The sequence below is a fragment of the Ursus maritimus genome, unplaced genomic scaffold, assembly GCF_017311325.1.
Source record: "Ursus maritimus isolate PB19 unplaced genomic scaffold, ASM1731132v1 scaffold_1, whole genome shotgun sequence".
Taxonomy (NCBI): domain Eukaryota; kingdom Metazoa; phylum Chordata; class Mammalia; order Carnivora; family Ursidae; genus Ursus; species Ursus maritimus.
The window spans coordinates 26,052,845-26,070,669 of record NW_024423343.1 but is presented as its reverse complement, the minus strand read 5'-3'; the positions used below and the strand labels follow the sequence as shown (position 1 = coordinate 26,070,669).

General features: G+C 35.3%; 1 protein-coding gene across 3 annotated transcripts in view; it reads right to left on the bottom strand.

Moving 5' to 3' along the window:
- The window catches only part of KANSL1L (KAT8 regulatory NSL complex subunit 1 like), a 131,728-nt gene that overhangs the window by 7,082 nt on the left and 106,821 nt on the right, over window positions 1-17,825 (bottom strand). For all 3 annotated transcript variants that reach the window (XM_040641225.1, XM_008687458.2, XM_008687459.2), the window contains 5 exons: window positions 17,037-17,199; window positions 13,978-14,085; window positions 3,407-3,535; window positions 851-969; window positions 6-130 (listed from right to left, as the gene is read on the bottom strand). In XM_040641225.1, the coding sequence (XP_040497159.1) occupies window positions 6-130; window positions 851-969; window positions 3,407-3,535; window positions 13,978-14,085; window positions 17,037-17,199 (644 nt within the window). The remainder of the gene's footprint in view (window positions 1-5; window positions 131-850; window positions 970-3,406; window positions 3,536-13,977; window positions 14,086-17,036; window positions 17,200-17,825) is intronic.

The window sequence follows — 17,825 nt, the reverse complement described above, 5'->3', positions numbered from 1 at the left end:
CATACCTTGGAGTAAGTATTTCCTTATATTGGAGTTTCTCTAACTTAGCTGGGGCAACTAATGACATGGGAATCACAATATTATCTATGTCGTAAGAGCTCTCACTTCTCAGTCTCCGTCGTGCAGTATTCTGCAAAGCAGGATCACGGTAGTTTTACAACAGTCTCGTTACCTGTGATGGTGCCTTCCTCTCATGAGGCATACTATACATGTTTTATAAATATGTTGTGATAGGCCTGACTGTAAAATGTGAAGAAAAACAAGAAAGATGCCTGTCTTCTGCAAAATAACACAATCCCATCTGGCAGGTCTGCAGTGTACATTCGTGTGTGCATACATATAAGCTTGTTTACAAGACCATAAAAAATATGAACGCCTTAAGTTGCAAAACTCTTATCAAAGAAGGTTACCCTTTATAAAGCACCCTAAGTGTCAAGGAAATGATCATTTAACAAACACACTTCCTTATTAGGAAAGACTATTTGGGGTGCCACTTAAAGATCATTTTTATAATCTCCATTTATGTGTTCCTGGTCCCTGAGCTGTATGGTTTTTTCTGTATTCCTCTATTCTCTGTCCATATGACAAAATAGTAGGAACAACACGAGTGCTGGATTCATGGTAAGGAGTAGGAATGGTTATGATAGGTTTTCACATTGGGGGGGGGACCACAATCAAGGATTTCTGAGTAATTAGCTCACTAGTAAAAAGTTTAATCAAATTTGTTACCTAATATATTTCTAAATAAACCAATATGTGCTAGTAAAGTAAGGCTGTTTATAGATTAACAAAATACTTTAGAAGTTTTTTAATCAGCCATTTTAGATTTCAGTATACAAAAAAAACCTACTTGTGATGATGAATTCTGGGTTCTTGATAGAAAATTGACATTAGTAACAGCAGTAAAATTGCTATGGGATCCTGGTTCTGTGCGTTGAAAAGCAAATTCTTCAAATCTAGTTCTTTCTCCTGCCATGGAAAGAACCATTGAGAATGTCATACATTAAACAGGACTGATAGGTATTAAAATTACTTTCCTACTTAGGTAACAGGATTCCTTATCTGTTTTTCTTTTTAAAATTTATGTATCAAAAAATTAAGGAAATGAAAAAAAATCTTACCCACAATTCTGTCACAATTATTTCCATTTTCAGGGGTCCTGGCAAGTTTTTATCCAGTACATCTCTTTTTTTTTTTTTTTAATCTCATCCCTTCTCTTTATTCTGTTCATGTTTTCTGTAACGCCTATTATTTGGATGTAACCTCCAAAGACTCCCCTTAATTTCTCTATTTTCTCATTTTCATGTATCTTTGACTTTTTGTTCTAATTTCTGGGAGATTTCCTTAACTTGATCTTCTGACCATTCTGCTTGAGACTTTTTCTACTAGAAGTTCTTGGTCTGTCACTCATTTATACTGTCCTGTTCTTATTTCATGGATGGAATTCCTCTTTTTCTCTCAAGATACTGATTGGAGCTTTGCTACTGTTCTTGGTATTTTCTGTGTTTCTTCTATGTTTCCTTTTTCCATTTGTTTTGATTCCCTATTTGTGAATATATGTATATATAATATATATTTTTTCACTTATTTACCACCCTTGTATTTTCCTATGTAGTGTAAAATCTAATACACTGTCCATATTTGCATTTTTCTAGTTAAAGAATGTCCTTTAACCCCTTTTCTCTATTTTCTCATTTTCTTATATCTTTGACTTTTTGTTCTAATTTCTGGGAGATTTCCTTAACTTGATCTTCTGACCATTCTATGTGAGACTTTTTCTACTAAAGGAATCAGGATCCATATATTGAAATTGGATTTTGTCTTTTAGGTTTCTTGCATCTGGAAGAGTTTGTTTTTCATGACATTTGTTAAGGTGTTCTGCACTTTGGGGAGTTATCTAGTTACTTCTTTGTAGTATAGCATCTTACTTGTTCTCTTCCAATATTTCCATCAAACCTGAAGTTGGATCAGTTCAAGTGAAACATTTTTTGTCTTAACTAATGTGAATTTCATAATGGATCTTATTAAGAGATACAGGTTTTTCCTGTGTGTTGGTAAGCAGACAATCTTCAATTAAAATGGTTCAACTTGGAATTTTTCAAGTTTTATGATGGCCCAGAAGTGACAGGCATTTAGTGGAAATCGTACCTTGAATTTTAACCTTTTTCTGGGCTAGCGTTATGCAGTAGGATACTCAACGCTGGGCAGCAGCAACAAGTCACAGTTCCCAGTCAGCCATGTGATCAACGAAGATAAACAATTGATACAACCATTCTGTACTGTTTCAGTACAGAATTCAATAAATTACATGAGATATTCAGCACTTTATTTTAAAATAGGCTCTGCGTTAGATGTTTTGCCCAACTTATAATGTACGTGATCTCAGCACATTTGAGGTTAAGCTATGGTGTTTGGTAGGTTAGTGTATTAAATATTTTTTTGACTCGAGATTTTCAACTTACCAGGGGTTTATTGGGATGTCACCCTGTCATAAGTCAAGAGAGGAAGATCTGTACGTGCATGTAAGTTCTTCAGAAGCTAAGGTGACTCTTGTTTGTTTTAAGATTGAGGTACTAGAAAGCACACTGAAATCTCTGGTTGTGGCTAGGAGTTTAATTTTGTGCCACACTAGCTCATCAGGTAGTGACTATCAGGTGGTGACCTGGGCTGATACGGTGGCATTTCTAGAGATAGTAGTGATAGATGTGTTAAATCCATTAAGTATAATTACAGTCCCGTACATCTTGAATGCAATTTCTAAATTATTGGGTATAGTGACATACTACATCTGGGGAATACTTGACTAATGTATATAGTGTTCTGTCCACTGGAACAATGAATAAGAACCAAAACATATAATTTGCCATTTAAAATGTGTACTTTCTGGTAAGTTTTATTTCTTAATCATTACCTGCAATAACTCTGGAAACTGATAGCCCCAAATCCCCACAACAAACCTCACTTTGTATTACTAGAGGAGTTCTAGTTTCAAAGATATCTGTTGATCATCTTGGAACTATAAGTTCCTAAGGGAAATTGAACTAGGTGGTTGAGTTACATTATGTGAATTTCATCCAATTTCTCAAAATTCTAAGGAACCTTCCGTGAACTGACACCTCCACGTAAGTACCAGAAATGGTTGTAAGGAAACTTTGTACTGACATATTTTGAGTCTAGTTAGGGAATAGAGGAAGGAAATCCTTAATTGCCATTTAGTGGATGGATGCCCAGTCCACAATTCTCAATTGACTACATGAATATGCTGTTTAACATTCATAGGACCATGGATATTTTGTGTAACAGGGACTATTCTGGCTTATAAATTTCCATGAAGCAGAGGTTCTTAGAAGATCAGAATTTATTTTCAGTTTTTAGTACTAGTGGTCATATCCTCATTTTAACCTACCTAATGCTGTTTCACTCAAGTGTCTTTTCTTTCTTCCTTGGAACAGCTGTGCAGAAGATTCTGACCTTATTTGAGGCTTGCATGTAGGAGAATATCCATTTCTCCATTGATTCAGAGAAGTATTATGTACTAAAAAAATAGAAAGGAAATTGAAGTTTTCCTTAACACACAATGAACATGTTAAATTGTTTTTATGTACAACATTGCAGAACATTAATTCACCAGTTCAAAATTACATACAATGAGAGAAATACTTACATATCAAAATGGGATGCTCCTAAACTGAAAATACCCATAATAAGATTCTTAAAAACATCTTCAAGAAGTGCCCAATTTCCTTGCTCCATTACTTGAAGGGAATGAAAAAGAAAGGGGACCTGTTCTCAAAGCCTTCTAAATTACAGAATCTTAGGAGGTTGGTTCAGGTCTGTAAATCTTGGCTGAATATGATCTGAATCCCTACGTTAGCTCCCTGCTCACCCTTAAATCTGCAAGTAATTCATAGGATCAAGTAAGATTCTACAAAATCACAGACAGGGACCTCTTGAGAGCAAGAACCAGATTTCATCAAACTGACAGTATCTAGCACCATTCCTCCACTTTTTAAAAGCACTGTATTCTATCAAACGTTCAGGTCACTTAATATCTCTGTGCCTCAGTTGCCTTATCTGTAAAATAGGGATAAGAGCAGCTGTCACGGGCTTATGAGGATTAAATGAGTTAATCCCTGTAATAGTCATTAGAAGGATATCTGACATAAGTATTCAATAAATGTAGTTTCATCATGATTATTATTGCCTATCTGAACCCCATATTTCCAGTACTGGTTTAGTAACCAAATTCGCTTCTTTTTTTGAAGGGTTTGGAGATGAAAAATGTAGGCTGAAGTGCTAAATTCTCACCAACGGGGGGGGGGGGGGGGCTACTAACAACAACTGGGACTCTGATTTCAAGATGACAAAGCACCCTAAAAATAATAGACGAAGGTTTATACCTAGACATACACACAGATCTGCACATACACATCCGCCTTAGCGAGCAATAAAAGGGGACTTGTGAGTAAGGCAGAATTTGTGAGGTATCTCTGAAAGGCTGATAACGTATGGAATTTGAAGAGCAAACTGCAAAAGCACAGGGGCAAGTGCTGCCACAAAAACAGGATCATCAAAGGTGCTCTAGACCTGGAGGAAAGGGAAATGGTGCAGGACAATTACCTAGATGGATGGTTATCTGATAGGATGACTACACGTGCCAACTCCGCAGCCATGCTCCTTAAGATTATCTACCTTAATAGGTAACAATCTGAAATGGAGAAATGGGTAGAGAGAAAGCAATGCCCAGCTGCCGCACTTTGAAATATGTCCTGCCCGTCCCTAACTGCCTCTGAAAATAGTACTGAGTGCAAATTCTACCCCAGCCATGAAAAGGATCTCCTAAATAACAGTGGCAGAACAGTCTTAATAGTAAGTATCAACTTTAAAGGTGAGAACACAAAGCTCCAAAAACCTGAGTACCGACACCATAAAAAACGAAGTATAAACAAATGAACCATCTCAAGAAACAGTGAATGGATTCACAGAATACAAATAAGTCTTTAAAACAACATTCCCAAAAGAAACAGGCAAAAGGTTCCTTCAGAGAGACCTCGGAAATGGAAAATGTAATTGTTCAAATTTAAAAACAACCAACACTACCCGGGCTGAACGTATCAATCAGTGTGTTGGCCGAGGAATCCTGCAACAAAGGAACAGAGTGGTGGCAAATATGCGGGGGGGAGGGAACAAACCAAACTGGGGCAACAGAACAGAATGAGAGGCAACATTGAAGAAATGATAGACGAAAAATTTTCCATAAGATTTCAAGAACTTTGGGTGTCAAGTGGGGGGAAAAAATCCAAATCATACATCACTTCAGAACAAAGATACCCTGAAGTTACCAGAAAAGGGATAAAAGGATTACTGCAAAGTAATGAGGATCAAATTGACAAAGCAAAACTAGACGCTGGAAAACAGAACAGTGACTTTAAAGGGCGCCTGGGTGGCGCAGTTGGTCTGTGCCCAACTCAGCTTCGGCTCCAGTCTTGATCTCAGATTCTGAGATCAGCGCAGAGTCGGCTTGGGGCTCTCCCTCTCCCTTTGCCTCTCTTTCTCTCAAATCTTAAAAAGAAATTAAAGAGCTCTGGGAAAATGGCAGAATTCTGAGATGGCCCCTAAGATTTCTTACCACCCAAAAGAATGCAGAGGGATGTTAAATAGAAAACAAAATGAATTGGCAGGCATAATTCTAAACTCATTTCTAGAAAGGGGTAACAAGAATTGTGAGAGGTTTTAAAATGTATGATATGCCTGGTACATGTAGGTGTTCCAATAATGCCCTCTCTCATTTTAATGGAAACATTTTTGGAGTATTTGAAACAAATTCCAGTCAATTCACCTTTCTCTTCTAAAAGCAATTTACCACCTTGTTTTCTAAAAGCAAATCAACCTTTCTGAAGAAACTTCAACCTTCCATAAGGTAGTACTTTTTACTGAATTTTACTTGAGTTTTCATAGTTTTCCTTAGTATCTTGTAAAGTTGCAATGGACTCGAGATGGTAGCTAATATATGACAATTCAAAATCAAGCTACACATTCTCTTCATCTACTTAGAACCCTCTTAGCCTTTCAGTTCTTGCTCTCCAAACCCTCTCCTGGATTCTATCCTAAAACACACCTTGACCCAGTTATCTCTCCTACTTCTTGCCTTCCCTTTCTTCCCTCTCATTTATTCATTAACTTCACAGAGAGCTAACTACATGCCGTGCACTGTGTTATACTCTGGGGACACTGGTGAGCAAAAACAGTCATGATCCTTGTCGCTAATGGAGTTTACAGAATTATCTCAAAAACTGCAACCAATGCGTAACAGAAAAGTACTATTTAGAGAGGCTGTGGGAGCATGTAACAGGAAGAGAGCTCTAGGAAAAGAACCCAGGCAAAGTGATCGATTTCAAAGATCAACAGAAACTGCTGATAGTAAGGGGAAGGAAGAGAATGGTATGTACAAGGCCCAAAGCAAAAGGGAGCCAGATAAATTTGGCAATGGAACCGCAGTTAGTACAGAGTAAGGAAGTATAGTGAAAAAGAACCATAAACAGGAGTCGTCCTAGGTAGACAGGGCTTTAGGGGTCTCCTCTAATACTTCCTCTGTCAGACATTTTAAGGAATGGGGGTGGGGAACAGGTGTGACATACGTAGATGTACATTTTCCAAAGATCACTAGCTACAGGGATTGGACGGAAATAACTGATTAGGCTATTTCAGCAGTATAGATAAGGGATCACTAGACTGGACTGTGAAGTGGTAGAAATGAAGACAGGAGCATGTTGAAACAAATGAGTAAGATCATAGTGACAATGATCTAAACAATGGGTTTAGATATGAGCAAGTGTTGGTGGAGAAGCCTGAGACCTAGGTTTTGGCTTGTGTGGGTTGTGCACTGTTCCTCTCATTTGTCCACTCTAAAAAATAAATTTCATTTTGACATAATTTCAGACTAACAGAAAACTTGGCAACAGTAAAAAGTCCCATATACTCTTTATTCAGATTCCACAAATGTTAAGTTTATCGTACTTGCTGTATTTTTCTGAACTTCAATGAGATTAAAGTTGCAGACACGATGTCCCTCTAAACATGTCAACATGTATTTTTCAAAAACAAGGGCACTCTCTTACATGGCCACACAACTATCAAAATCAAATTAATACTATTAACTATGGACTCATTTAAATTTCACCAATTATTCCTATGATGTTCTTTATAGAAAATTCTGTTCATTCTGCGTTTAGTTGTCATGTGTCTAAAGTTTTCATATATCTGAAACAGTTCTACTGTCTTGTCTTTCATGACTGCATATTTTGATGAGTACAGGCCCTTAACTGGTTTTGCCTGGTATTTCCTCAGGATTGGCAACTAATCATTTACTCTTCAACCCACTACAATTTGTCTTTTCCCTACTTGTTACCTGAAGTCAGGTGTGCATTCTTAACATTCTTCTGGACAACAGAGGATAAATAAAAGCTCTGTGGCAAAGCACATAAACATCCATCTGCTTACGTTCACACAATTTACTCTAGAATACCAGGCATTTTGTATATACTTGAACACATCACACCGTTTTTATGTCTCCATGTCAAATCACGTTTGTTTCCATTTTAAAACCAATATGGGGCAATAGCATTTCAACTACCTAGGACTTGTTAGAAATGCTGACTCAGACCCCATTCCAGACTTACTGAATCAGAAACTGCATTCTAACATCCCTCAAGTAATTTGTTTGGACATAAAAGTTTGAGAAACAATGATTTGTAACACTTCACTCTTCTTACTCTAAATTCCAACTAAGCATGTAAAGCCACACTTGGCATCATCATCTTTCTGGAGTTCTTCTTGCCCTCTCCCCATCACCTTTAGCCCTCCCTTCCTCTGCCTTCCCCTAGGCAGAGAGTTACTCCCTCTTCTTCTTAGAATATTTCTATCATATCTGTGCCCACATCATTTTGATAGTTATTTGTGTGTCTGCTTCCTCTTATTATATTACGATTTCTTTGATTCCTGTGATTCACCTTTGATTCTTCAGCACTTAACAGTCTGCCTGGCACAGAGTAAGTGGTCAGTAAATGTTGAACTCTAGTTTTATTTAACTCTACAGAATCACAACAAATATGACCAGTATTTCAGACATGCTTATACAGAATGAAATCTAATTAATGCTTAATTTGGGAGTGGCAGGGAAAGAAAATAAGGGAAGAGAGATTGGGATATGACAGAATATACTTCACTGATTTACCTAATAATATTGTAGCATTTACCTCAAATGTCTTCCGTTCCTAGCTCTTAATTCCCCATTACTAGCATGTCATTACATTATTGATATGTTACTATTACTTCTGTCCCTAACACATTTACACTGCCCTTTTTAAAATTTCAGATAAATAACAGAACATTAGAAATAATATAATTACCTAATCTCACTTATCTAAAGCATATAATTTCATTTTTGTATATTCCTTTCAGTCATACAAATGCACACATTTCATATTTACATTTCAAATGTAATTTCAATATATGTACAATTGTATTTTTCAAATTTGATAATTCACTCGTTTTTTCAGATGGTTGACTAACATTCTTCTGGATAAAGACAATATCATTTAACTATCCCCTAGCTATTAGAGCTAGTTGTTATCATCATATTTCTATTATGGTCATTCTTAAAATAATCATCTTTATGCATACATCTTTTTCTTTTTTAAAAATTAGTCTCAGTATAAATTCCAAGTACTAGAATTACATTATGAAGTGTCTGAACACAACCCTACATTTTCCTGTATTTCTTTAGTCTTTTTTCCCTAAGCATAGACAATTGCTCCTTGTCCTTATGCTTTCAATTTTTTAGAAACGTTTTACTGTGGAAAAATTTCAACAAACACAAATGAAGAAGAAAAGAATGAACTCCCCTGTACTTATTACTCATCATCAACTATTACAAAATGGTGACCAGTCTTGTTTCATCTCTCTCCCCAACTTTTTTTTTTGCTACCCTATTTTAAAGCAAATCCCATCTACAGATACATGAGCTTGAATTTCTAACAGATGAAGAGTGTGTGTTTACGTAACCACATGCATTGTTACATCTAACAAAGTTCATTAATATTCAACAGCAATGCATGTTCAAATTTCACTGATTATCTCAAAAATTGTATGTTTACAGCTGAGTTGTTCAAATCAGGATCCCAAAAAGACCCACGTATTGCACTTGGTTGACAGAATAATGAATATTTTTACATGGTTATAATCATAATACACATAGATGTAAAACATTTTTGTCCCATTACTTGACATTTTTTGATGTTTCCATCCTTACATGAACTTTTAAGATATTTTTAAAAGCTGCGTGTTCCACTGTGTTAGTTAACCATCTCAATCATGCTCTTTAAGTTGTTTCCGATTTTTCATTAACACAAATAATGGTAAAATGAATAGATATGTAAATAAAAGTGGTTTTATATTTAGCATTAGGTTAGGTTACCAGAAATGGATTTACTGGGTCAAAATAGAAGGTTAACAGTTTGGTAAACATTTGCACAAGTATATAGTTATTTTTCCTCAATGAGCTTATTTAAAAAATGCATAGTTTTAAAAAAAATGCATAGTTTAAAGGCATTGTAATTAATTTCACAGTACTTCCCAAAAGGTTTGTATTCTTAATGCTACCTTAAAATATTTGATGGTCCTGTTTTTACTATACGCATCTTTCCAGAATTGATGATTATAATGTTTAAATGTCTTAATGTAATCAAAAATGGTAAATATTTAGCAGTGTCTGCACATGAGCACTCACTAAATGTTACTTATGATTATCATTTTCATTATCATTAAATACATGTTTTTTTCTTCTAATTCTTTTAAGACAGCCCTTTTAACATTTAACTCTTTAATCCATCTGGAATATATTTAAAATAAATTTAAGATGGATGAACATTAATCTGCTGTATGAGGTAGAGATCTCTTTTTTTCCCAAAAAGTCATTGTTTAATCCACTGATTTTTAGAAGAAACTTAGTTATTTAAAACATGGACTCTGTCTATCCTGCCCAGAGCAATCTACACTTTCAATGCCATCCTTATTAAAATACCATTGGCATTTTTCAAGGAACTGGAACAAACAATCCTAAAATTTGTATGGAACCAGAAAAGACCCTGAATCACCAAGGGAATGCTGAAAAAGAAAAACAAAGGTGGGGGCATCACATTGCCTGACTTCAAGCTGTACTACAAAGCTGTGATCACTGAGACAGCATGGTACTGGCACAAAAACAGACATATTGACCAATGGAACAGAACAGACTCCAGAAATGGACCCTCAACTCTACGGTCAACTAATCTTTGACAAATCAGGAAAAGATATCCAATGTAAAAAAGACACTCTCTCCAATAAGTGGTGCGGGGAAAACTGGACAGCCACATAAAGAAGAATGAAACTGGACCATTCTCTTACACCATACACAAAGACAGACTCAAAATGAATGAAAGACCTCAATGTGAGACAGGAATCCATCAGAATCCTAGAGGAGAATATAGGCAGTAACCTCTTCAACATCAGCCACAGCAACTTCTTTCAAGACACGTCTCCAAAGGCAAGGGAAACAAAAGCAAAAATGAACTTTTGGGACTTCATCAAGATAAAAAGCTTCTGCGCAGCAAAGGAAACAGTCAACAAAACTAAGACAACCTATGGAGTGGGAGAAGATATTTGCAAATGACATTACAGATAAAGGGCTGATATCTTTATAGAAAGAACTTCTCAGACTCAACACTCAAAAAACAAATAACCCAGTCAAAAAATGGGCAGAAGACGTGAACAGACACTTCTCCAAAGAAGGCATACAAATGGCTAAGAGACACATGAAAAAATGCTCAACATCACTAGGCATGAAGGAAATACAAATCAAAACACAATGAGATAATACCACTTTACACCAGTTAGGATGGCAAAAATTAACAAGTCAGGAAACAACAAATGTTGGTGAGGATGTGGAGAAAGGGGAACCCCCTTACACTGTTGGTGGGAATGCAAGCTGGTACAGCCACTCTGGAAAACAGTATGGAGGTACCTCAAGATGTTAAAAATAGAGCTACCCTACAACCCAGCAATTGCACTACTAGGTATTTACCCCAAAGATACAGATGTAGTGAAAAGAAAGGGCACATGCACCCCAACGTTCATAGCAGCAATGTCCACAATAGCCAAACTGTGGAAGGAGCCGAGATGCCCTTCAACAGGTGAATGGATAAAGAAGATGTGGTACATATATATAATGGAATATTATTCTGCCATCAGAAAGGATGAATACTCACTTTTTGCATTGACATGGATGGAACTGGAGGGGATTATGCTAAGTGAAGTAAGTCAAGCAGAAAAGAAAATTATCATATGGTTTCACTCATATGTGGAACATAAGCAATAGCATGGAGGACCATAGGGGAAGGGAGGGAAATCTGAAGGGGGGGAAATCAGAGAGGGAGACAAACCATGAGAGACAGTGGAGCCTGGGAAACAAACTGAGGGTTTTGGAGGGGGAAGGAAGGTGTAACAGGGTAATGGGTATTAAGGAGGGCACGTGTTGTGATGAGCACTGGGTATTCTATGCAACTAGTGAATCATTGAACACTACATCAGAAACTAGTGATGTACTATATAGAGTGGCTAACTGAACATAATAAAAAAATAAATAAATAAATAAAACATGGACTCTGAGCCAGACTCCTTGGACTTGAATCCTGACCCTATCACTACTCAAATGTGACTTTGGGAAAATTAAGGAGGAAAATAATAATACTCACTTTACAGGGTTGTACAGATTAAAGCACTCAACAAATATAAAGCCCTTCAACCAGTAGTGGCATGTAAGGAATGTTTCATAAGAATTGTTATTATTTATTGATGAGGCCATCCTTCCCACAATGATAGGAAAAAACACCTTTTTTATCATTTAATGGACAGTTGGGTCTGTCTCTAGGCTATTTAGTTTCCTTGATCTGGCTTCCATCAACACCACAATAATGCTTAGAGCTTTATAATTTTGTTATCTGGCACCTCCCTCTTACTGATCTTCTAAAAATTTTATTAGCTATTCAACATTTTTTCTCTCAGATAAGCTTCAGAATAACTTTGTTCCAAAAGAAAAGAAGAATACTGGGGTGCTTGGTTGGCTCAGTCGATTAAGCATCTGCCTTCAGCTCAGGTCATGATCCCAGAGTCCTGGGATCGAGTCCCACATCAGGCTCCTTGCTCAGCAAGGAGACTGTTTCGCCCTCTGCCTGCTACTCCCCCTGCTTGTGTGCTCTCTGACAAATAAATAAATAAAATCTTAAAAAAAAAAAAAAAAGAATACCTCTATGATTCTAATTAGAGTTACATTATAAATTAAACTGGGGAAAAATAGCATCTTAAGTTCCAATACTGTCCTCCTTTTTTTTTTTTTTAAGTGGGCTCCATGGTGGGTGTGGAGTCCAATGTGGGGCTTGAACTCATGACCCTGAGATCAGCACCTGAGCTGAGATCAAGAACTGGACACTTAACTGACTGAGCCACCCAGGCGCCTCAGACAATACTGTCTTCTGACAGGAACAGGGTTATTTCTCTCTATTGGCACTATTCTTGAATTCCTCAGGCAACTTCTTAAGTTTTCTTTGTGTAGGTCCTTACTAAGTTTAATTAATCCTAGATATCTTATATATATATTTTTTAAGATTTTATTTATTTATTTGACAGAGATAGAGACAGCCAGCGAGAGAGGGAACACAAGCAGGGGGAGCGGGAGAGGAAGAAGCAGGCTCATAGCGGAGGAGCCCAATGTGGGGCTCGATCCCATAACGCCGGGATCACGCCCTGAGCCGAAGGCAGGCGCTTAACCACTGTGCCACCCAGGCACCCCAGATATCTTATATTTTCATTGTCAATGTGTCTAGTATAATTCCTTTACATACCCTAATTGGTTATTACTGGTATTTATAAAAGCTGCTGATTTTTATAAATATATTTTAAAGTCTGCTACTTTTCAGAACTCCAATTCTAACATTGAATTAATTCTTGAGTTTTTGAGGTAGATGATTATTTCATCTGGAAGTAATTTTTCTTAGTTTGTATGACTTTTTTCATATTAAGATTTTCACTTTGTAGATAGTCAAAACATGTTGATGTTTTTCTTCTTCTGATTGTTTCCAAGCAAAATGTCCCCACCCCCATTCATAATACTCATTAACTATTTCATTATTTCATTATAATTCAAGTTTTATTTTGTAGTTTTGGTGTTTTAATTCTTCAAATTCTTGGAACCAACTAGAATTTATTCTGATACATGGTATGAAACGAGTATGTAAACAAAATTTCCCCCAAAAGACTAACAATACTAACAGTACTATTTATTGAATAGTTCTCCATGTTCTCATTGATTTACAATTCTGCCCTTATATAATAAAGTATAAGCTATATAGTCTGCTTCATGGATTTACTTTCCTAAATGTATACAAAATCTATGCTAATAACAAATTTTTGTTATGTTTCCATTTGTGGTTAGGATAGATTCTCTTAATACTTTTTCCAGCAGTTACTTTTGTATTTTCCAATTTATTCTTCCCAGTCGGCTTTACAATTATTTTGTTAAGTTTACCAAATTCTATTAGAACTTCAAGTTACATTGCATTACACATATAAACCAATAGGAAGAACTGATATCCTTATTAATCCTATCACCTAGGAATGCTGTGTTCTCCATGTGTATTTAGATTTCCTTTTATACTTATCAATATTTCATAATTTTCATTCTATAAGTATCACATTTCTTGTTTAGATCACTCCTGTGTATTTTCTATTTGTGCATGTATGTTGTGATTTGTAAAAAGTGAATATTAAAAATTAAGGATTTACATTTTGTTCCTTTGTTAAATTTTATTTCCTTAGAAAGTAAAAACAGTAAGTATCTGAAAGATGTAAAAGGCATATAAAGTACAAGATTTGTAAATGACATACCAGATGATGGAGATATGACACAGTCTCCTACAAATTTATTTTCAGCAAGATCTCCTTTTATTTCAGTCTTTTTAAACAATGTTTCAAAGTGAAAATGAAGAGGCACATCTGGGAAAATAAAATTTTAAAAAAGTACTAAAGTGAGTACCATTTTTTACAGATTCTAACATTAAGATTGCTTTCTTTCTCTAAGTAGCATATAAGCTTAGAAAAATAAGCAAAAACTTGAAATATCACAACTATCAGAAGTGGCAAAATATTCTCTCCAAGCATACAGACAGCAGTATTTTGGAAATTACTGATTATATGTACTAAATAAACAAAAACTCTAATGATGAATAAGCACTATTCTCAGGTGAAACAAATGCATCCAAAGGTCTTGAATAAAACATACAGCCAAACCTGGCTGACTCTAAGTCCATTCCACCCCACCCCACCCCCACAAACTTTACATTTGAAATAATGAGGTTTCTGAAAGATATGTTTTAATTACTTGAGGGAAATCCACTATAATTCAGATGCTACCTTTGATGAAAATACCAAGTTTCATATTCTCTTAGTTTACTAGTATTACAAATCACAAAATATACTTTTACAAAGATTAAAACACATTTACAGACTTGCTCTCTTCCTTTAGAGACTTAGATGTCAATTCACTATATTTATATTCTATATTCTCACAACCAAAAGAGGAGCTAAATAATAAAGTAGATGTGCTTCACATTTATTAAAGATTTTTTTCCTCAATCAAGAATGCAAAAACAAAACCACCTTCAAAAGTATTTAATATAGAGACACCTAAACTTCTCCCTAAGAAACAAATATTTAATAAAGCAGCTGAGGTATTGAAAATTTTGCTACTGAAAAAAAAAACTAATTATGAACACATAAATCAGAACAGACACAGAACAGGTCTGGATTTTAAACAAAGAAGTATCTCTCCCTCAAATGATAAATTTTAATAACAGATCCATATTCAAGTGCAGAAAAACATACCAAAAAAATAAAAATAGGTTCATGAGTTTCAACATGGAGTCTGCCCCAAAGGGACAGAGCAGAGGTACAAAAGATTTCAATCCTAGCACTATATACTATGATCATACAAAAACTACAGAACGAAGTGAAACTAAGATTACAAATTAAATGTTATTTAAACATTTCAGGAATCCAATATCTTCCAATTACCAAAACATAAGTTTATTTCTCCAAAGAAATATCACTTATTTCTACAAAGAAAGTATCACCTATTCTACCATTGTTCTTCACGAGTCATGAGAAAACATGATGTAACTAGGGAGGGCCCTTGTTCACCCATATACCTTCCTTAGTACCCACACTGTGACCACTGGGCTTTTATAAGAATATTTCATAACACTTTAATATACTTATTAGTTTACATTTCAGTTGTCTTAAACTAGAATGCAAGTACTTTGAGGGATTTATTTGTATTTAAACTCTTAGTACCTAGTAAATAGTAGGTATTCAGATTTCCATTAAATGAATGCAAGAAGAAATGAATAACCTAATTAATAAGTAGGGAAGTTAATCTTAACTTATTGGAAGGGACAAAAGAGGATTAAATAAGGGATAATTATGCCAGCTGTCAGGGTTATATCATCAGAGAAACAAATGTAGCATGAGAAAACAGAAAAGCAATGAAAAGTAAAGGTTAGGAGTGTGGCTCTGGAGTGTGACTACCTCATATCAAATCCTACCTCCATCATCAACTAGATGTATAATCTTGGAATAATAATTTAACAATCGCTAAGCTTCAATTTTCTTGTATGTAAGATAAAGAGGAAAATATGAAAACAGGGTTGTTGGAGGAATTAAACAAGAAAATGTAATGTGCTTACAGGTATGCTAAGCCCAAATGTTAGCTGCATTACCACTGTTATATTTATTATTGTTTCTTTCTATTATTAAGTTCTCCTCAAAGATGGAATAACATAGTTCCTGCCAAGAACTTAATTCTAAGTATGGTGTAGCTAAGAGACCACTCGAATATTGGTAAAAAACCAAAACTAAGATTCAAGGATTACGGGCAGGAACAGGTACAGAAAATCATGCTTTACAAAGAGGAGCAGTCCCTGGATGATTAAAACCAAAAGCTGAAAAGGAAACAAAAGCCCATTTGAGACGTCTTCCCTTAAAGAGAAGAACCTTAGATAACTAGTGTGAAGACTGTTTCCTTTTTTACCCTAATATTTACTTTAGTTCAATATGGAAACAACTTGGAGGGGTGCCTGGCTGGCTCAGAAGCATGCAACTCTTGATCTTGGGGTTGTGTGAGCCCCACATTGGGCACTGAGATTACGAAAGAAAAGAAAAAAGAAAAGAAAAGAAAAGAAAAGAAAAGAAAAGAAAAGAAAAGAAAGAAGAAAGAAAGAAAAGAAAGAAAGAAAGAAAGAAAGAAAAAAAAAAAGAAAGAAAGAAAGAAAGAAAGAAAGAAAGAAAGAGAAAAGAAAGAAAAGAAAAGAAAAGAAAAGAAAAGAAAAGAAAAGAAAAGAAAACAAAACACCTGGAACGGTTCTAACAAAAACCAAGAACTAGAAACTTAAAGGGATGTGGGCCTGTATGTGCCTCATTCACTCAGTTACAGATTATAGATTTTCTTGAGGTTCAAAAGTTGACTACATCTAAAGATGGGCAATTTCTTATCCCAAAGAAACTCTGCTGATTATAAGCAGAGGAATATTATATAGCAGAGAAAACTCTGTGCAAAACAACACATTAGGGGGAAAAAAAACCTGACTTATTGAAAAACATTTCAATAGCATAGTCACTTTATCAATAAAATTCTAAAAATTTAACACTGAAAAGATCAAAAGCTAGTTATTTCCCAATATAACTCAAAATGGTTTCCAAGGAATTTAAGAATCAACTTGCAAAAATAGAACATTAACTCACAGGATTAATTCCTCTGTGAAAACTGTTTAGTTCTAATATCCAGTGACAAAATAATTGGTAAAATTTTATTAGATTCCTATCTACAGAATTAGACTTCACCACAGAAAATGTTCAGAATTTACTTAGACATTTTTTATAAGTAGGCTTACCTGATGGCAATGATAGGACAGAATGGAAAGAAGAGTCCAATTCTGATACATGTTCTCTTAATATTTGAGATTTTGAATTGTGTTCACAGCTACTCCAAGTTGAAGCTGATTGCAAGCAAGGCATTTGTGTAGTGTTTAAAAACGTTTCTTTTGAAGGCAAAGTCTGCAAGGAAAAAAAAAAGACTTCATTTTTGCTTAAAAATTGAATCAGAGAGGATATAAGTTACAGAGTACAGTATCTGAATGACACTAGAAAGTCCTAGCTTAATAAGTCACCCTAGAGAAAAGGCTTGAACATGACAACGGGTTTATAAGAGAAGTTATTAAAGGCCATAAATGTGATGAGATTTCACTAACCCTTTTTCAGTTTTTCAAAAGGAAGAGCAACATCTGCAAAAATGGGTATTTCCCTCACCTTATGAAATCACAATAAAGAGAAATGAGTTTAAGGAATGTTGGGTTAAAAGAGAATAGCCCATCCCACACTGGTGAGGACTGTGAGTGACTGTGAGGAGGTGCTTTGTTAAGATTAAGAATTGTGCATACTGTTTTCCTCCCTGCAATCTGTTACAATCAGCGAATGAAACTTGAATCTCTGCCTTAAATTCCAAAGCCAGACAATACCTACACTGGAATTACTGTGAAGTACATGCATTGTACATGTTTACACTAGGTAAAATTTAACTTAATACATTAAAAAAGATATGTATAAAACACACACTGTATGTTACATGAGTTTGTGTTTCTGAAAATAAACTTAAGATCGGAGTCCAGGAATCTTAAGAAAAC